General features: G+C 40.6%; 1 protein-coding gene across 1 annotated transcript; it reads right to left on the reverse strand.

The window, feature by feature from the left end:
• Nucleotides 1–14,223: 14,223 nt before the first annotated feature.
• LOC115334331 lies at nt 14,224–16,721 on the reverse strand. Its single transcript, XM_029998416.2, has 5 exons — nt 16,547–16,721; nt 16,409–16,453; nt 16,281–16,307; nt 15,473–15,601; nt 14,224–14,466 (listed from the first exon to the last, which is right to left on the reverse strand). Exons 1-5 carry the CDS (start codon nt 16,652–16,654, stop codon nt 14,359–14,361), a joined length of 417 nt encoding a protein of 138 aa, XP_029854276.1. The 5' UTR covers nt 16,655–16,721; the 3' UTR covers nt 14,224–14,358.
• Nucleotides 16,722–17,107: the final 386 nt, after the last annotated feature.

A 17,107-nucleotide genomic window follows, 5' to 3' on the forward strand; every position in this document is an offset into this window, starting at 1 on the left:
AGCATCCTGAAGGGCTTATGAAACAAACTGGAAGGAATATTTATCATACAGTGACTGTGATATCCATCAAAGCACACAATTTCCTCAAACAGAATGACAAAATACACTGCACACTTAAAATGAATTTAGTTTAGAAACTCCACCAAAACCACTCTTACCTGCATGGTTCTCAACTGATTTATTCAGACCCTAAAGGAAGTAGGACATTAAGTTCTAGGTAATTTTTTCAAGTCTTTTGTTCCTACTAAATGTTTTAAAATTGATTTTTCAGTAAATACTGCTACAAAAAGAAGCTTCATCTTAGGAGGTACTATCTGTAGACAGTAATAGACTGTAAACAGAGATTAATGCAGATTTGCAGCTAGTATCTAAATCCACCAGTCATGGGTTTGTTTGGTGCATTGCCAATAATCTTTGGGCTGCTGTACAGGAAGAGGTTCAAATGTACTTTAGAAAGACTCAGACTAATCTCTGAGGCTTTCTGTATAGAAGAGTTTCTTCTTTTGATCTAGTCTAGCAGAGACATATTGTATACCTAACTCAAAATGGAGGAAGTATAGAATAGTACAGAAGAATTCTGTGCACTTTATAGCTATACTCATTACTCCTGTAAAATGCTTACAGGTATGGCCGCCCACGTCATCCAGCCACTCAAACTCAAGCTTAGCCTTCCTCCTGTGATTGTCTCTCCCAGAGACAGATTTACAGAAAGAGATATTCTACTTGCATCTCATTTATGGTGGTTACAGGAATATTTTGCATAATATTTCGCACAGGTTTCTTTATATAGTCTTTCTGGACTTTGATCAAGAGTGATATTCGCGTTTCTTCTTATTGGGCTTTAAAGTAGTAATTAAGAAAAACAATTTGAGTAAGCCCATGAGTTAATTAGTAGAAGGAAGCTTTCAGGAAATCAAAAAGTTTCCTGAGACTGAAGAATGAATGTGTGTCAATTCAGAATCAGTATGCCATGCACTCAGAAGATTTACAATAACTGTGTGAAAAGTTAAAGACAAGTGTCTTGAGATTATTGGCTATTTCTTAACTAGTTTTTAACAGGAGTCCAGAATGAGAGGAGAGTGTTGGAGGAAAAAAAAAAAAAGAAAAGAAGGAAAGTCAAAGACGTTTATTGTCAGATCAAGTCTGAAACCATGCAGTATATTGTGCTGTACAACAACATTTCATACAGATAGCTCTCACAAAGAAATGACTACCAGCTTTTTTGGTACGCTAACTTTGGCGTAACTGAATTTCATAGCAGGACTTCTACATTTTAATCCAAGCCCAGCTTGATTTTTGTCATGACCATGATTCTGACGAATCCACATAACCAAAGGATACTCAAGGTTGCACGGTTGCTATCTTGAACTCTTGAAGGATGACAATGGAGGCCAGTGGTGCTGGGCTTTGGCCGAAGTTTCACACAGGCACCATCACTTCCATGCTGAACAATACTCAGAGTTGGTCTAGCTTCTCTCTCAAAGTAGCTTCATTTGTATCAATGTGCTAAACCAAGTAAGTACTATGTTTTAACTTCTCCTTTTAAAAAGCTTAATTTTTAGAAAGAACCATGTATTTCACAAACAGTATTGAAAACAGTGACATACTGTCATTCTTAATTTAAAACCCAAATACTCAAACTTTGTGATCAAACACTGCAGCTTTAACAATTTAAAACTTAACTGACTAGAGTAGCAAATGACGATCATGCCCAGAAAGTAGGTTAGTATGTTATGTTTGCTGCAGGCTTGTAAGCTGCTCTGCTAGACACCAGCTGCTGCACAGGCAGGCAACAAGAAACAACTTGTTTTAGGAATAGAAATTACCCAAGTCCTCTCGTAAAACTTTTTATAATCCACATTGAATCTGAAATAAAATTAGTGAAATTAATAGCTTGCTTACATGCCTGTTTGCAAATGCCTTCCTTTATAAGAAAGAATTAAAACCTGGGTTTATATGATGATATTAAGCTTTTAGAAATGCAATAGCAGTCTAATATTGTCTCTCCAGAGAGAAGTATGAATCACTAAAGGGAGTAACTCCAAGTATGTTGTAACCCTATCCTTTTGTTTGATGGTATGAGTATGATATAAGATGGTATATTACAGTTGGTTTATATATACGCTAGACATGTCTTTCAGACAAATTTTATAATAGCTGCAGTTAACAGTGGCCATTAAACTGCAAAACAAGTATAAGAAAGTTATTGATACAGATGCTGTTTGTACTTTCTGTGGAAAGAGCCACCACAAAGGCATATCAATAGTTCTTAAACTGTCTAAAAATAAATTACATAGAGATACTGTATTCCTGTGGTATACTGTAGGCATGTTATTAAAATCCCATTGGACCAACGTGTTCTAATCTCTAAATTAAAAAAAACAAAACATATGTCATCTCTAACTAGCAGAGACCAGATTTTCAATCATTACCTTTTTGATTAAGTTCTCAGTCAGGGCATCAGAAGGGCTGGGAGGGGGGTACCGCAGCCGGCTGGGCAGGGGCCTCACCAACCAGCTCCTCGAGGCAGGTCCAGAGGCGGCAGCCAGCTTCAGCCGAGGGTTCACATCATCAGGCAAGTCCCCGGTGATGGTCGAGGCAGGTCACGGTCCCTGGCCGGGCACAGGGGTGGCAGTGGCTGCAGACCAGCACTCCTCCAGTATTGCGCAGGGAGGGATGGAAGGGCCAGGGCTGAGCTTAAATGGGCACCTGGGGCCCTGGGACAAGGGTGTGGGTGAGGCCCCAGGTGAGGCTGCTCAGGGCCATTCATACCTATTACAGTATTAATGTATAAGTGCCCTGACACTTTCGATAGGTAACTCTGCCCACTAATCCATAAAACACAGGTTATTTGATCCTCTGATTGAATATTATCTGAGCAGCGTTAAAAATAAATTGCCAGCTAATTCAGCTTCTGTTTACTGGTGTTGATATACAGATTATCATTTTTGGGAAAAGGAAGAAAAAAAGAGATTGTCCGATTCAGAGTTTTTATGTCATCAGCTATTTGGTAAATACCACAGTGTGGGTGACTTGAGTAATGAAATCCTCAGAAGTAGGCGTATCCACTTAGGTTCTGATAAATGTCTTTGAGTTCAGCACACAATAAATTGTCTTTAAGATGTTATCTGTAATAGCTGTGGTTTTGATTACCTGCTTTAACAAATAGATTCCCTCCACACTGAACAAAAGACAAACCTTAGAGGACTTAGGCTGTCCCAAGTAGGCAGCTGAAGATTTGATCTGATCAGAAAAATAGCTGATAATAGAAATAACTGTTAATAAGTTAGCAGCTGAAGTAGCAGCAAACATTTTGACTTTTAATACTAGAAAAAGCTTTGTAGTTTTATAGCTGAGTTATAGCTCAGAAAGGCTACCTATGGAAGCTGCAGAACCCTCTTTGGAAGATTTCAGACCAAGCAAGCAAAATTTTGGTCAAGGATTGTCTAGACATACAAAACTGCTTCAGATCAGAGGAAGGGATTCAGTGACCATTTAAGTTCCCCTTCAATCCTATGTTTCAGTCATTCATGCTCTCTTTATGTCCATATCGCCTTTTTCTGCTACTGGCAAGTGGCCGTTTTTTTCACAGATTTGAGAAAATCTGTTCACCCAGTTGGCAGGAGGAAGAAGTGGGTTTGTTGCCGTTCCTCTGCCAGAAAGAAAAACTATAACAACGATAAAGCTAATAAAAGGGGGTTTGCCCAGCTTCCTCCACCCACTTTGGATTTTGTCTGTGGGGCCTAGGATTCATTTTAGCTGTAGCAACCTTATCTTCCTTTTTGATTCATACCTGTGACAGTCTTTTCCAGAGACATGTTTCTGTTAATTCCTTTCTGTACTATGCACAGATGGTGTAATTTTTTTAAAAAACATTAGATCAATGGCCAGTGAACAAAAAAATGCAGAACTGACATGTTCTGTGCAATTTGAATGGTTTCTTTCCTCTCTAAAGGTCTGTTTTTTTAAATACGTATTTTGTGTTTACTTTCAAATGTTGCAATGACATCACTTGGTCACAAGAGGGAACTCGCATATCAGTCTGTATGATTTATTTTTTATACAACAACTCTGAGGACTCCACAGACTAATAAAGAGAATATGTTAGGATATGCATGTGTGTGAGACATGTAAGTGTGCATATATAAGTCTGCATATGTTTATATACCCGTGCCTTTTACCCGTTACCAAAGAAGGGAAGCCATTCATAGAAATAAGGAACAATAACCCTAGCAGTCATGAAAGCAGAAAAGAGCCTTAGAATGGCCCAGAAATTACTTTCTTATACTCGTGGGTATATGCTTGTGGGTTGTGGCTTATCTCTGTTCCCACACTGCAGTTCTGTAAATCTCAAAACTAATACTAACTTACAGTATCAGGACACAGACAGAGCAGAACATGCTCCCTCCCAGCAGAGCCTGACCAGCAGGGATTACTCTCACCAGTAGTTTTCAGCAGCCCCTAGTTTTAACTTTCTGTTTGGACCCCAGGATCGCCTTTCACCTTCGCTAAGAGTCCTTTGCCGGCCCAAACTTGACTGTACTTGGCATCTGTCCCAGAATTCATAGTATTGACTGTACATGCATATTGTTTGATTGTTAACTGTTCATTAAAGGAGAAGACTCAAATACTAATTAGTTTACAATTTCTGCTAGATGTCAGTAGCAGCAGCATGGATTGTATCCAATCTGCTCAAGGCTCATTCTTCTAAAATAAACCTATAAATCCAGAGCTTTCTAATCTGAGAATTAACATTGTCTTCATAATTTGGTGTCACACATCTTCCTACACTGATGTTCCCACTGGTCAAGCAATTGGCCAGCAATCCAGTTAATATATTTGCAAGTTCCTTCAAGAAAACACATAAAGTCCCCTAAAAAACTGAGCACAGTCTGGGAACTTTTGTTGGAAACCTTGCTGCTGTTTCTGTCTAAACTGCTAGAGAAGACAGCCCATGCACGGCTTACAAGATAACCCCTGACATTTCCATAGCTGGCTTTGGGTCTGGATTTGTTGATATTTGAGTTGGAGATGCTCAGGGTGGTTGGCGTCCTGGGAATCGGTAGCAACCTTCCTGTGTGAAAGTGAACTGCCTTGTCTCACCCCTGGGGTGTGTCTGGTCCTTCACACAGATTCATTAAGCACTGCTGTCTTGAGCACAAATTGTGGTGGTCCTTCAGCTTATTCCATGACTGTGAAGCAGTGCAAACCCTCTGCACTATGCCAGCATGAGCTACATAATAGGGTAATAGTTGCAGCATGCAGTCCTGATCGGTCTGTCTTTCAGATGTATCATGTTCATTTTGCACATTTTCTATTTTGTCCTCTGACCTTGTGAGTTCCTTAGTTCCCTTCAAGTTTTCTTTCTGTACAACTGCTACCCTTCAAATACAGCATCATGAAGAACATCCCCACCGCAGCTGGTGGCACTGCTAGAGATGAAGTGGATGTTGGGCCACACATTGGTGATGTGTTGCAATGACTTTGGGGCCCTTGAGAAACGAGGTGGTGTCCTGCACCATAGGTCTGATTCCTAGAAGAACTATTATGTATTTTGTTTCCAATCTGGGAGTAGATGTTTGGAGAGATGTGCAAGTTTCAAGAAGCACAGAGTGGATTCTGTTAAGCTGATTCTTGTTTATGCAATGAAAGACACTGTAGATGGGAGAAAGCAGCTTACCTAACCTGAGCTTGCTTACCAAACTACGCATCATGTAGATATCTGTCAGTTTTGATAGATGGTAGGGCTGCTGTTCTTGAAACTTATAAGAGAAGATTATGCGTAACTAATCATTATCTGTAATCTGCACATCTGATCTATTAAACAATCTAATTATTAATTTAATTGCACCACACCTGCATACCATTGTTCTGTGTGTTTAACTTGGTGGGATAAGAAAGTTTGCACAATCTAGTGTTGAACATCTTAAAACACTGGGATTAGTCCAAGAAAATGACAAATGATAAAGTTAGACCTCAAGCCAGATGTACAGTCACGAACATGTCTCATGCTGTTAGGACTTACCACGTGGTACTGCAACCTGGATGTAAGCACAAACACACTGTTGGAAGTGTGTTGGAAGCACAAACACACTTGAAAGGTGAAGACCCTCTCAAGGCTGCATCTTTTAACTGATACATTTTTTGTGCTGTTGCTGATTCTGAACTTGGTTTGTGTCTCGATATGCTTTTAGATGCCCTTTGCTAGTGTATATGTGTCTTTTTGTAATAAATATAGCCAAATTACAGGACTGGATGGTCCTCTTTGGGAAAGAGTATGTGATAGGATACTGTTGTTACTCTGTGAGTCTGGGCTCTAGCCAATCTAATCCTTGTTGATTAATCTGCAATAACTGGTCTTCCAGCTTGATCAAGAATTTCAGTAGGGATGACTGCAAATACATAATTACCAAAGTGTGCAGTAAAACCAAAGCATGGCGATAACTGAACTTCATTTCATAATGGAGCCAGAAGAGTGCCAACTGTAGAACCATGTGGCAGAACCATGCCAGAAGGCAACCATTTCTTGGTTGATTCCAAGAAACTGAGGAAAAAATGAGTGGGAACAAAAAACATTAAGTCTTCATTATTAATTCTCCTAAGGTTTTCTCAGAAGACCTCATTCAGAAATAGGAGTTTTTCCTTAGTTTTCAGTTGCTGAAAATGAAAACCATTTCCATAAGTTTTCCAGTGAGAATATGAATAACTAGTTCTCCTTGAAAATATTTCTATTTTCAGGACACAGACATTTAGATCTTACATTTAGTATGAAAAAGATTCAGTTAGATCTTGTAAGAATTCATTATAGATCCATCCATTATATTTTCCATGTCAGACAAGACTTGCAAGGAGTCATAGTTATGCCAGGTTTCCTTTCATTATTGATAAAGCTGACGAGGGTGAAGCATGTTGTCACAAGTCCTTACCTGGGTGTTGATTGAAAAGATACCTTTAATGAATGCACTTAGAATTGGCCTTTGTGAACAGAAAAACTGACAACTTGTCCAAGTACAATTTCATGGTGTGCCTAAACTTACTTAACTGAACGCACCTCGTGCGGGTACAGTCCCGTTCTTCTTCGCCCCCTGCCAGCTGTATGAAGAAAATGAAGTCAGATGGAAAATGAAGGATTACTTTAAGTTGGACAGTTTTCCACCCCACACAGCCCCCTGATTCCTGCATAGGGAACTGTTTAGCACAGCAAGGCTGTTCCAAAGGCCCACATATTTTCTAGTCGCTGGATCATCTCCTGGGGACAGTAGGTAGCAAAGCTGTCAGCACTGGTCAGGACCTTCTAACGACCACTTCCCTGGAGAATTTTTGCACCTGCTATTGATATTATAGTTCATCTACTTGCCAATAACTTCAGTTACTTTGTTTATGGCAGGAATTCTGTCTGTATTTTGACTCAGTACATTTTAAATGTCTTCACAAAGGATTTGTATTCAAGAGAATGACCTTTGCTAGGACATGTCATTTTGATAAATGTCTCTAGTGTCAAACAAGTATCAGACTAGGCTTCCATATGCCTCTGCTGACACCTTCCTGATGCATGTCTCATGTATGCATTCAGACAGAGGTTTTCCTCATTCATTTTTTCATAGTTCCTCTTCCTTATATCACATAAGTATAAAATAAGAGTAAAATAAAATCCTCTGTTCATTTCTGTAGCTGGTATTGCCTTGCTCTCTGCAGTTGTGGGGCTGGCAGCAGAGCATTCCTGCAATATGCAGCTCTTGCCCCTGCTTCTCCACACTGCTCCAGTTCCCTGGTGGTTTCCCCTCATGCAAGGGGATTTCTCAGTTTACTGCCTGGGAAACTCTGGTTCCCCATAAGCAGGTTGTTCCAATGCCCAAGCATTTTCTACCTGCTGGACCCCACCAGGAGGCAATTAGCAGGGAAGAAAATTTTCAGCAGTCATCGGGATCTCCTGATCTTCTAGACTGTCCCAAGGTTTGACACAAAGGTAAGCTGGTGCAGGGTGGCAAGAACAGCTCCAACAGCAACACTGAGCAGCAGCTCCCACCTAACCCAAGAAGTCTGCTAGATTCTTGCCAGTTCTTTTTTTCTCATCTTTGTGCCCCATGTAAATGGGGGCATTATATTGAAATATGCAGAATGTGTGCTGTGTACACATAGCTTTTCTTAATTGCACATAGCTTCATAAGAGGATTTTTGGAATGGTGAAAGCTGCATTAAATTATCCTTCGCCTGCCCATCTTGTCCTCCATGGCCCATCAATGTCACAGAGTTTGCAAGGAGCAGGGAGACCATACTTTAAAACACCTAAATTTCCCTTCCTTGTTCCCCAGAACTGTTCCACAAATTTTGCTGCCTCAGTCAGCCACCAATGAAGGGGATCATTGGGTCCTAAACGCCTGTTTTCTTAAATCATTGTGAGATGTGCTAAAGCAACTAGTCTTTAGGGGTGCTTGCCTCTAAATAAGTGATAACAGTTAAATGCATTTTTGCGCTTTTTCTTTCTTGTGAACACCATAGCCTTTATTTCTAATTGCACTATGTTGCTGAAAATACCTTGTGGTCAATGGGGATCTTTAAGTCTTCATGCTTCCTTTCTATTGCGTTTTACTTAATATTATGATGTCAGGTGTATGGAAGCGCGACAAAATTAGAGTGAGAAACTTTTTCTGCCACCGCGGAACAATCTTATATCTCAATGGCTGATTTATATCCTGCCTGAAGGTGATGTTGGGCAGAACATCTCTTTTCTCTCTCACAGGCTGCTTGCAAAGTCAGAAGTAAGCTGATCATTATCTGCATCTCCTAAGTCATGATTTCCCTCTTATTTTTCTCTTTTACAATTCCAATTTTGTGGGGAGTCAGGGGAAACTCCCCTCACTCCTGGGCTTTTTGTTGACCTATTACCCCTGGAAAATACTTATTTAGTCTGAAAGTTATCAAATAAAAAACTAGCAATATGAATGCAATAAACAAATCAGGGGCATCTGTTTTCTTGTGAAGCCTCTTGATGACGCTGTTTCTGACATGAGTAAAAAGAAATCTCACTGTTAGGGAGGTGATTCTCCCCCTCTACTCGGCTCTCGTGAGACTCCCCCTGCAGTACTGCGTTCAGCTCTGGGGCCCCAACATCAGCAGGACATGGACCTGTTGGAGTGGGTCCAGAGGAAGGGCACAAAAACGATCAGAAGGGTGGAGCACCTCTCCTATGAAGGCAGGCTGAGAGTTGGGGTTGTTCAGCCTGGAGAAGAGAAGGCTCTGGGGAGACCTTATGGCAGCCTGCCAGTACCTAAAGGGGACCTACAGGAAAGCCGGAGAGGGACTTTGTACAAGGGCGTGTAGTGATGGGACAAAGGGTAATGGATTTAAACTGAAAGAGGGTAGATTTAGATCAGATGTAAGGAAGAAGTTCTTCACTGTGAGGGTGGTGAGGCACTGGGACAGGTTGCCCAGAGAGGCTGTGGATGCCCCGTCCCTGGCAGTGTTCAAGGCCAGGTTGGATGGGGCTTTCAGCAACCTGGTCTAGTGGAAGGTGTCCCTGCCCATGGTAGGGGGGCTGGAACTAGATGGTCTTTAAGGTCCCTTCCAACCCAAACCATTCTGTGATTCTATGATTTTACATGGAAAAATATCTTTAATGTAGTTTCTTACTTACTATCACTTTTTTCTAGATTGTAACCTGATATAAGTTTAGGATTGTTTCATGTATTACTACACTACTAGATTTAAGATAGCAGAAACAATTCAGACACATTGCTCATTTGTAAGCATCTTTGATTTTTAAAGCCTGTATATGAATCAGGAAAAAAGACCATTATGGCAATTTAGGTGTTGCATTAGTGAAGCATTCGGCCTTCTCTTTCCAGCCCTTTCACTCCTTTGGTTGCCTGAGCTGTGCTGCTGCTGCTGAGCTATAATACATTCAGTTTCTCAACAGGAAGAAGACAACATTTATCTTGTATCTCATAACAGTGGTGTAAACATTCAGGATTATTTACAGAAGTTCATATAAGGTGACAAAAGATTACTGTTTGAACTGGTGGTTGGTGTGCAACTTACACTACAGTGTGTGTGTCCATGAAGATGCTGTAATTTATAGATCACCATGGTTGCTTCCATGAGAGATGCATATAAAAGTCCTGTGAATTTTTAGTTCTAACTTTAGGATATTTTTTATCTGATTGAATCAAAAGTGGGAGACCAATAGAGAAGATGGGAAGGGAGCTATAACCAGCTGTTGGCAGGTATAGGCTTATCTGGGGGGGAAAACAGACTGGAAATGGTAGTTACTTTGGCTTTAGTCTTCCCAGTGGCACCACCTGATATCATGTGTGCTGTCATTTGTGCCCTGGCAATGTTAAACCGTGGTGTGTGTTTTGCTCTGCAAGCAAACACTATCAGTCTTCAGGCAATTGTAAAATGCAGAGTGTTGGGTAGAAATGAGTTCTCCATCTCACCAAACTCTTGTTTCCTTACTTTTCTGTAAGACTAGAAGAGTGAGGCTTGTCCACATGCCTCAGGAGGGTGTTGTGAGGATCAGCCAGATAAGATCAACTTTCTTACACAAATACGTGAAACTGCTTTTAAATATCGAGTGTGATTTATGACTGGGAAGCATTTGAATGGCAGCCCAGTGCCTCTCCTTCCCATAGCATGGCATATACCAGACTTGTTCTTACAGGGGTGCAAGAGACTCAGGAACAAACAAGAACATGCCAGATGCACTGGGGCAGTTCTAGTCCCTCCAAAAATACTGTCTAAACCAGTGTTCACCTATATGTCATTGGAGACAGCTTCTTATTAGGTTGTTGATGCTGCTTAGGGCTTGGGCTTCTCCTGCAGGAGGTCATGGAGTTACGTAAAATCAGGGATAGCGGACTGGAGCACAAGAACTTTGGTTCTGCTGCTGTACCTCTGCCTTGATAAGGATCATAGCAGAGACTCAAGCATAAAAAGCTGTCCTAGCCAGGTTTCTGAAGACAACACTAGAAGTTTTGTAATAGCCATGCTACTAAGTGTATGCCAGCACTAAGAAAATACTGCTGTGGAACTGCAGATCTTGCGAATGGGTTTCTGGCTGACTGCTGTCAGCAGCAAAACCTTTCAAAGAAAGGGTTGTGTGCTCGCTGGTGTAGCAGGACTGGGAGAATTCTTCCTTGCTGAAGGGTAGAGTAGCTTCTCAAGTGCCTTTGGATCACTCATAGCATACAGTTTAGCATTACTTCATGCTACTGGAGAAAATCATATAGTTGTGGTGGTACGTGGTATGGAATTTGTCTGCACATTCCCAACACTTAACTCTCATGAGACAGACATTCCTGAAGAAAGAGGTGCTATGTACAGAGATTATGTTGTTACTTTCCAGTTTGCGGAAAGTAACCACTCCTGCCCTGCATCCTCAGATATCAAAGGTTTCTGTCTCAGAAATCATAAAGTAAATAGTGCTCAGAGCCTCCTTTTCCTGATGTGAGTCATAGAAGCAAGGCAACTGTACATACTTGAAAACGACCACGCACCTTGCCGTGGACACCTGGACAGGTTTGAATGGTCGGAAGAAGGGCTCTTTCCTAAAATCATGGTTGATTATCAATTCCCCGTTGTAAATCTATTCCACAATATGACTGACTTGTACAGGCAGGTCATCTTGTATACTGAATGTCTGACCTTCTTCACCTCCTCTGTCCCCCCTGCGCTATGCCACATCGTCTCCATCAGAGCATAGTATGACACGTCCTGCTAGAGAGCTGCTAGAGCAAGATAATTGACATAACAGGAAAAGGTACTTGTTAGAGTAATTAAGTAACTCAGTGGATTAGTTTCCTTTTGTTTTCGTCTGGCAGTTTCACAATCCTATTGTGAACCAAACTCAAGAGAGAGAGAAGAGGCCCAAGAGCATTGGCTGGGTCCCACATCTGCTCAGGGGCTGGCCCAGGGCTGGCTGAAGGGATGTTCGGTCCTGCCAAGAGACATCCAGCCCTTCCCACAGGGCTGCCCTGGGACTTGCAAAGCCCTGCAGGACGTAGGAGTCCCAAGGAGAAGATCTGAATATGCCTGTGGGGTGGCAGAGGGCTAAAATACTCGAGGATGGAGGACTACCACGTTTTCTGGACTCTAGATCACAGAGGTTTGGGGGAGGTCACCAGTGCAAGCAAACACTTTGCATCAGCTCACAGAGGCAAGGGGTACTACAATGACAGACAGCAGTGGAGGCACTTATTTCAGGTTGCACAAATCTGCACTGAATGCTTTGAGCACACCACGATTATTTCTGTCACGCAGATTGCAAACCGAGGCATCAGATGAGTAGATATTTTGCAGATCTATCTTCTTCAGTTTAGTAAGTTGGGTTTGTTTTTGAAATTCTGTGCAAGAGTTTGCTATTACTTGCGGAAGTGATGTGACTGGAAGCTAACTGCATTTGACTCTTGCCAGCTTATGTTAGGTAGAACTGAATTTATGTGTCTTTTGCTTGTGTCACGACTTCACAATTACTGTATCTGTTTCATAAATCTAATGAAGTAATTTGGGGAGTAAAAGTATTAGACAAAGAATTTTCTTTTTCCTTGCAGCTGCTGAAACATAGGTTAGAACAGCTGTCTGTAGTCCTGGGACCTGAGAATTCTTTTGCTCTTCTATAAAAATGAATCAACATTTTTCAGATTTTATTCTTGCTACAGATTGTGACAAGACACAATGCTGATGAGCTGCACACACAAAGATACGAAAAGCAAAGCATCATGGAAACACTGAAATAGCTTGGACTTGCACTTGGGAAATATTAACAAGACTGAATATCAGTATTTGGTGAGGTGATATTTGGGAATTTGAGATCTGACATGATAGGTTCGATAAGATCTATGGATGTTAATGATCCTTTTTCTTCTGTTCAAGGCCAGGAGCATGTGTGTGCATTCTGCTGATTTGTCAGAAATGGTGATGAGTTTTCTTTGCACTAGAATCAAAAAAAAAAAATGGTTATTTAGGAGAAAGCTGTCTGAGCTGAACTTGGAGTAGAAAATGTAGGAAGATGCGAAAATGTGAGAAAGGTGAAGTCGTCGTTTTATTTCTTGGTTTCATCTGCATAGGCGTTACCACAGAAATAGTCTTTTGTATTTTAATATTTATTATTTTCTTATTATATTTGAAGCAGGTAGCAGAAACACATCAAGAAATGCATTTGATATGATATATATTACATAAGTTTAACTCCCTTTATATAGTTGCATCAGATGTTTTTTCTATAATCTAGTTCTGTCTTTTCCCCCAAGCCCATATTAATGGAAATCTTCAGAATAATAGTGTAGTTGATTAGCATTTCCATCATGCTTTTGATCCTAGAAACATGTTCATCCCATCAATATCACACTTTATGCTGAAAAAAAGAAAGGGAATTATGAGCTTGTGTCTGTTCCTTGAAGTCTGAAAAATCCACCATACTCCGGTGGAGATGGTGAAGAAGTTATGTCATTGGAGGTCTTTTAACATCCTCCATCTCAAAGGCCAGCCCTGTTACAATGTCTCATCGCTTTTGTTCCTCTCTGAGGCACAAAGGAGATGAAATCTGACCTTCTCTCACCTGTTTGGGATTTTCCCTTGTGTGGAGAGATCTAAGAAACTATTAGTAAGGCTGGAATAGGTGGCTGAGATAAGTGTCTCCCCTTATATAGTTTTTTTTTTCCAGCAAAGCTCCCTTTTTACCCTTTTGTTTCCATTGAGCTGAGTGGAGAGGTGCTAGAGAAGCGTATCTGAGCTCATGGCACTATAGAAAGATCTTCTTCAAAGCCAGTGTTGAATACATCCTGAGAAAGAAACGCGTTCCAAATACACAAGCCCATTAAGAACTTGTAATTAACCCTGGGTATGGTTTTGCTTTTGTATGTTAAGATGTTCATGAGTTCTCTACTACTGAATATTTAGAAGAAAAAAGTGGCTATGGCCAGGAAAATGTGCAACCTTGCAAGAAAGAAGTTAAGTGACTTATTCATGGTGTGTAGATATTACCAAAAAAATAAAAGTGATGCAGAAAGAAAACACAGAATTTCTGTTTGAATCTCAAGTCCATAAATATTTCTGGTGCGATACAGTGGTCAGTGTGCATTTTGCTGTAGCATCTCACATGAGTGAAATTGTTGGACCGGAGCTTTGCAGAAGCATTTTGGCACCCACTCTTAAGAAAACAGGATGTTCAAACCTTTCACCAAGTACAAAACATATGAAATGAAGACTCTTGAATACTTTTGGTGCTCAGGTAAATTGCAGTTTTATTGGTTTAGCAGTCATTATTTCTACCCTTTATATTTCAGGTGGACAATAAATACAATAAATAACTTTTCTGTTCCCTCTTCTTATCGAGAGTTTTGGGGTTTTTAAAATTTTTTTTTAAGCTCTAGGTTTATTGATTGCTTGATAGGTTCTCAGGATTTTATTCAAAAATTCCTTCACATTTCCCTTGGTCTTGTACTGGCATTGATCTCCGCGTGCCAGGCTCTGTGATGGAAGAAAGAACGAACATTGCGTTACCAAAGATTTTATAAAAAATAAAGGATTTAGATGAAACAGTTAAAACATACATTCTTTGGAGCTAAGCAAGGATATCAAAGACAATTCCTAAAGAATTGTTCCTTCAGCAGTGAGTGTAAGAGTGGCTTTTCATGTTGACTAAGAAGGTGACAGCTGGACTGTCATACAGTTATAGCTGAAGTAATTTAAACGAGGCTGTTTCAACCCAGAAAACAGGGCAGATGGAGCAGTATGAGAAGCTGGGTAAGACTAGGGCGGTGGGTCTGCTCGGTCTTGGAATGCCATTCTAACAATATTCCCCCTTGCAAGTTTGACGCTAGCTTAAAGGAGCTTGAGACACTGCAAAATCAGCGTCTTCCATGTCTCATTGAATTACACAAATGTTTTGCTCAGTATGTAAATAAAGGATGTTTCACTGCCTCAGAAAAGGCATCTGGGGATCCAGGAGTCTTCCTGAGCATCATCACAATTTGAAGATGCTGCAGGTCACAGCAGTATTTCATGCCCAAGCATCCTTGAAGAAACTGCAGCTTAGGTAGAATTAATGCTCCAGAAGAGAGGGATGCCTCTGCCTGCCTGTCCCCAGCCATGCAGCTTCTGTATATCTACTCTCTGGTTTTATATCATTACTATTTAGTGTAGACACACATTTTGAGAAAGGAGAATAGAAAAGCAATTTAAATAAAGCTCCTCTCCCAGAGATCTATGTTTAAAGGTCCTCATGCTAAGGGGGTTTGGAGAAGGGAAAGGGCACAGAGGGGACAACCCATCTCCCTGAATCCTCTGCCAATTTTAGCAGCTTTCCATTGCCTCACACATGTTGCATCTATCACACCTGGCTCCTGCATTAAACAAGTGTTTAAAACACATTTATTTGAAAGTAATCAAACAGCTACAAATGTTTAAATTATAAAAAATCCTTTCTTTTGTAAAAGATAGACAAAGACCTATAGAAAAGGAAGAAAAGTCTTACCTCACAGAGGTTTCTACCCAGCTGAGTCTGAAAGGCTACATTAAGCCTTGCAATTATTACATTTGAAGAGATGTTGTTTTTCAGCATGTATTCAGTTCCTTCCACAAAGCATGCCAATTCGTGGCCAGGCTGTTAAATGAAGAAGGCATTAGAAAAAGCTAGAATGCATTTTGTGTTTATCTACAGAAAGAAGAAATATGTATTCCTAAACGTGGCAGCATGTCACAATTACATGTAAGATATTTTGCATTCTATTGAAAACTGGTACAAGAACTTTGGGGGGGTTGTAAAACACCGAATCATCGTGCATGCCACAAGAAACACCTGTCCCATCTCTCAGAAAACCTCAAACCATAAAAGCAACCTCTTTGAAGTATAGCTTCAGCTAATGCCGGGTTTCACCATATCTGAGGAGGCTTACAAAAATGAAACGGTGTTGGATACATCTAGAGCTGAACATCTGAAGCCTGACCTCTCTGGCCCAGGTTCACTCAGTTTTTAGGCACCTAACCATAAAACAAGGTCTTGCAGAGATTTTCAAAGCAAGAGCCTGTATCTTTTGATTTGTAAGTCAAACCCACAAAGGACTTTTGCCTGACTCTGGGCTTGGTTCTGATTGCACTGATAATGGGAGGACGTCTGCTTCCCTCCCCACCACTATTCATCAAGCTCAGTTTTGCTGCTACTAGCGTATTAAAATCTTCCTTATAACTGAAAGCAAAAGTTATATAAGGAGCAAAGTGAACAAACTGAAACTGTTAATACTGAACTTCAACAACTACAATAGCTTAAAAAAAAATAGGCTTACCTCAGCGATGGGAAGACATGAACATGACTGAAAATGAAAAGAGTGAGCGTTAAAATCCAGCAGCGCTAGCATTCAACACACAAGTACATTTTTTAGTTTCCTGATACTCTCAAAAGTGATATACTCACACTGACAGCTGTCTCCCTACATGGGCAACTTACAGAACTTTCCTCCTGAAAGAATAATAAGTGAGAAATCAGTATTTATTATCATCTACTTCACAAGCATGCATTTTTACAGAATTAAGGTGCTAAACAGCCACTTACAAGTAGACGCTTTGTATACCGGATAATTTCACCGACACTGCAATTCTGTGCTTGCACAGAGAGCAGCAAACAAGAGAAGAGTATGTATGACAGCATGCTGGCATTCATGTGCAACTCAGTCTGATGGGTGACAGAAGAACAGGAGGACACTCCTTTTAATTGAGTCTTCACAAAATTCCCATTCTAATATGGAAAACCCCAATTATAAAACTGATACCAGGTGCCCACTATTTTTTCCCACTAGCTTGGACAGCATTTTAGAGAAATCAAACGTGGAATTGAGTCACCTACTGCAGTGACTTTTCTTTAGTACTGCGGAAATTCACAAATGCTCCTCAGAAGTGATTAACTTGAACATTATAATATCACACCCCAACAGGAAACAATAGTTAAAAATCTACGAAAGCATTTTTTTTTCAGATGTGGGTTTTGTCTCCTGCACTTCTGTAAATTATAGTTCCATGAAAGTGAAGAGACAATAATGTTCAGCATTGCCAGAGTTCCCAAGAAAACAAACTAACAGGCTGTGAGCTGGCTTCCCCCTGGATTCAAGGCAGGACC

Source organism: Aquila chrysaetos, chromosome 22, assembly GCF_900496995.4.
Source record: "Aquila chrysaetos chrysaetos chromosome 22, bAquChr1.4, whole genome shotgun sequence".
In the NCBI taxonomy this organism is placed as follows: Eukaryota; Metazoa; Chordata; class Aves; order Accipitriformes; family Accipitridae; genus Aquila; species Aquila chrysaetos.

Excerpts from the sequence above, each read along its gene's own strand:
- LOC115334331 (XM_029998416.2), bottom strand. The coding sequence starts at position 16,654 with ATGAATGCCAGCATGCTGTCATACATACTCTTCTCTTGTTTGCTGCTC. Across the intron at positions 16,454-16,546 it reads GGTATACAAAGCGTCTACTT|GAGGAAAGTTCTGTAAGTTG; the intron begins GTAAGTGGCTGT and ends TTATTCTTTCAG. Across the intron at positions 16,308-16,408 it reads GTAGGGAGACAGCTGTCAGT|TCATGTTCATGTCTTCCCAT; the intron begins GTGAGTATATCA and ends TTTCATTTTCAG.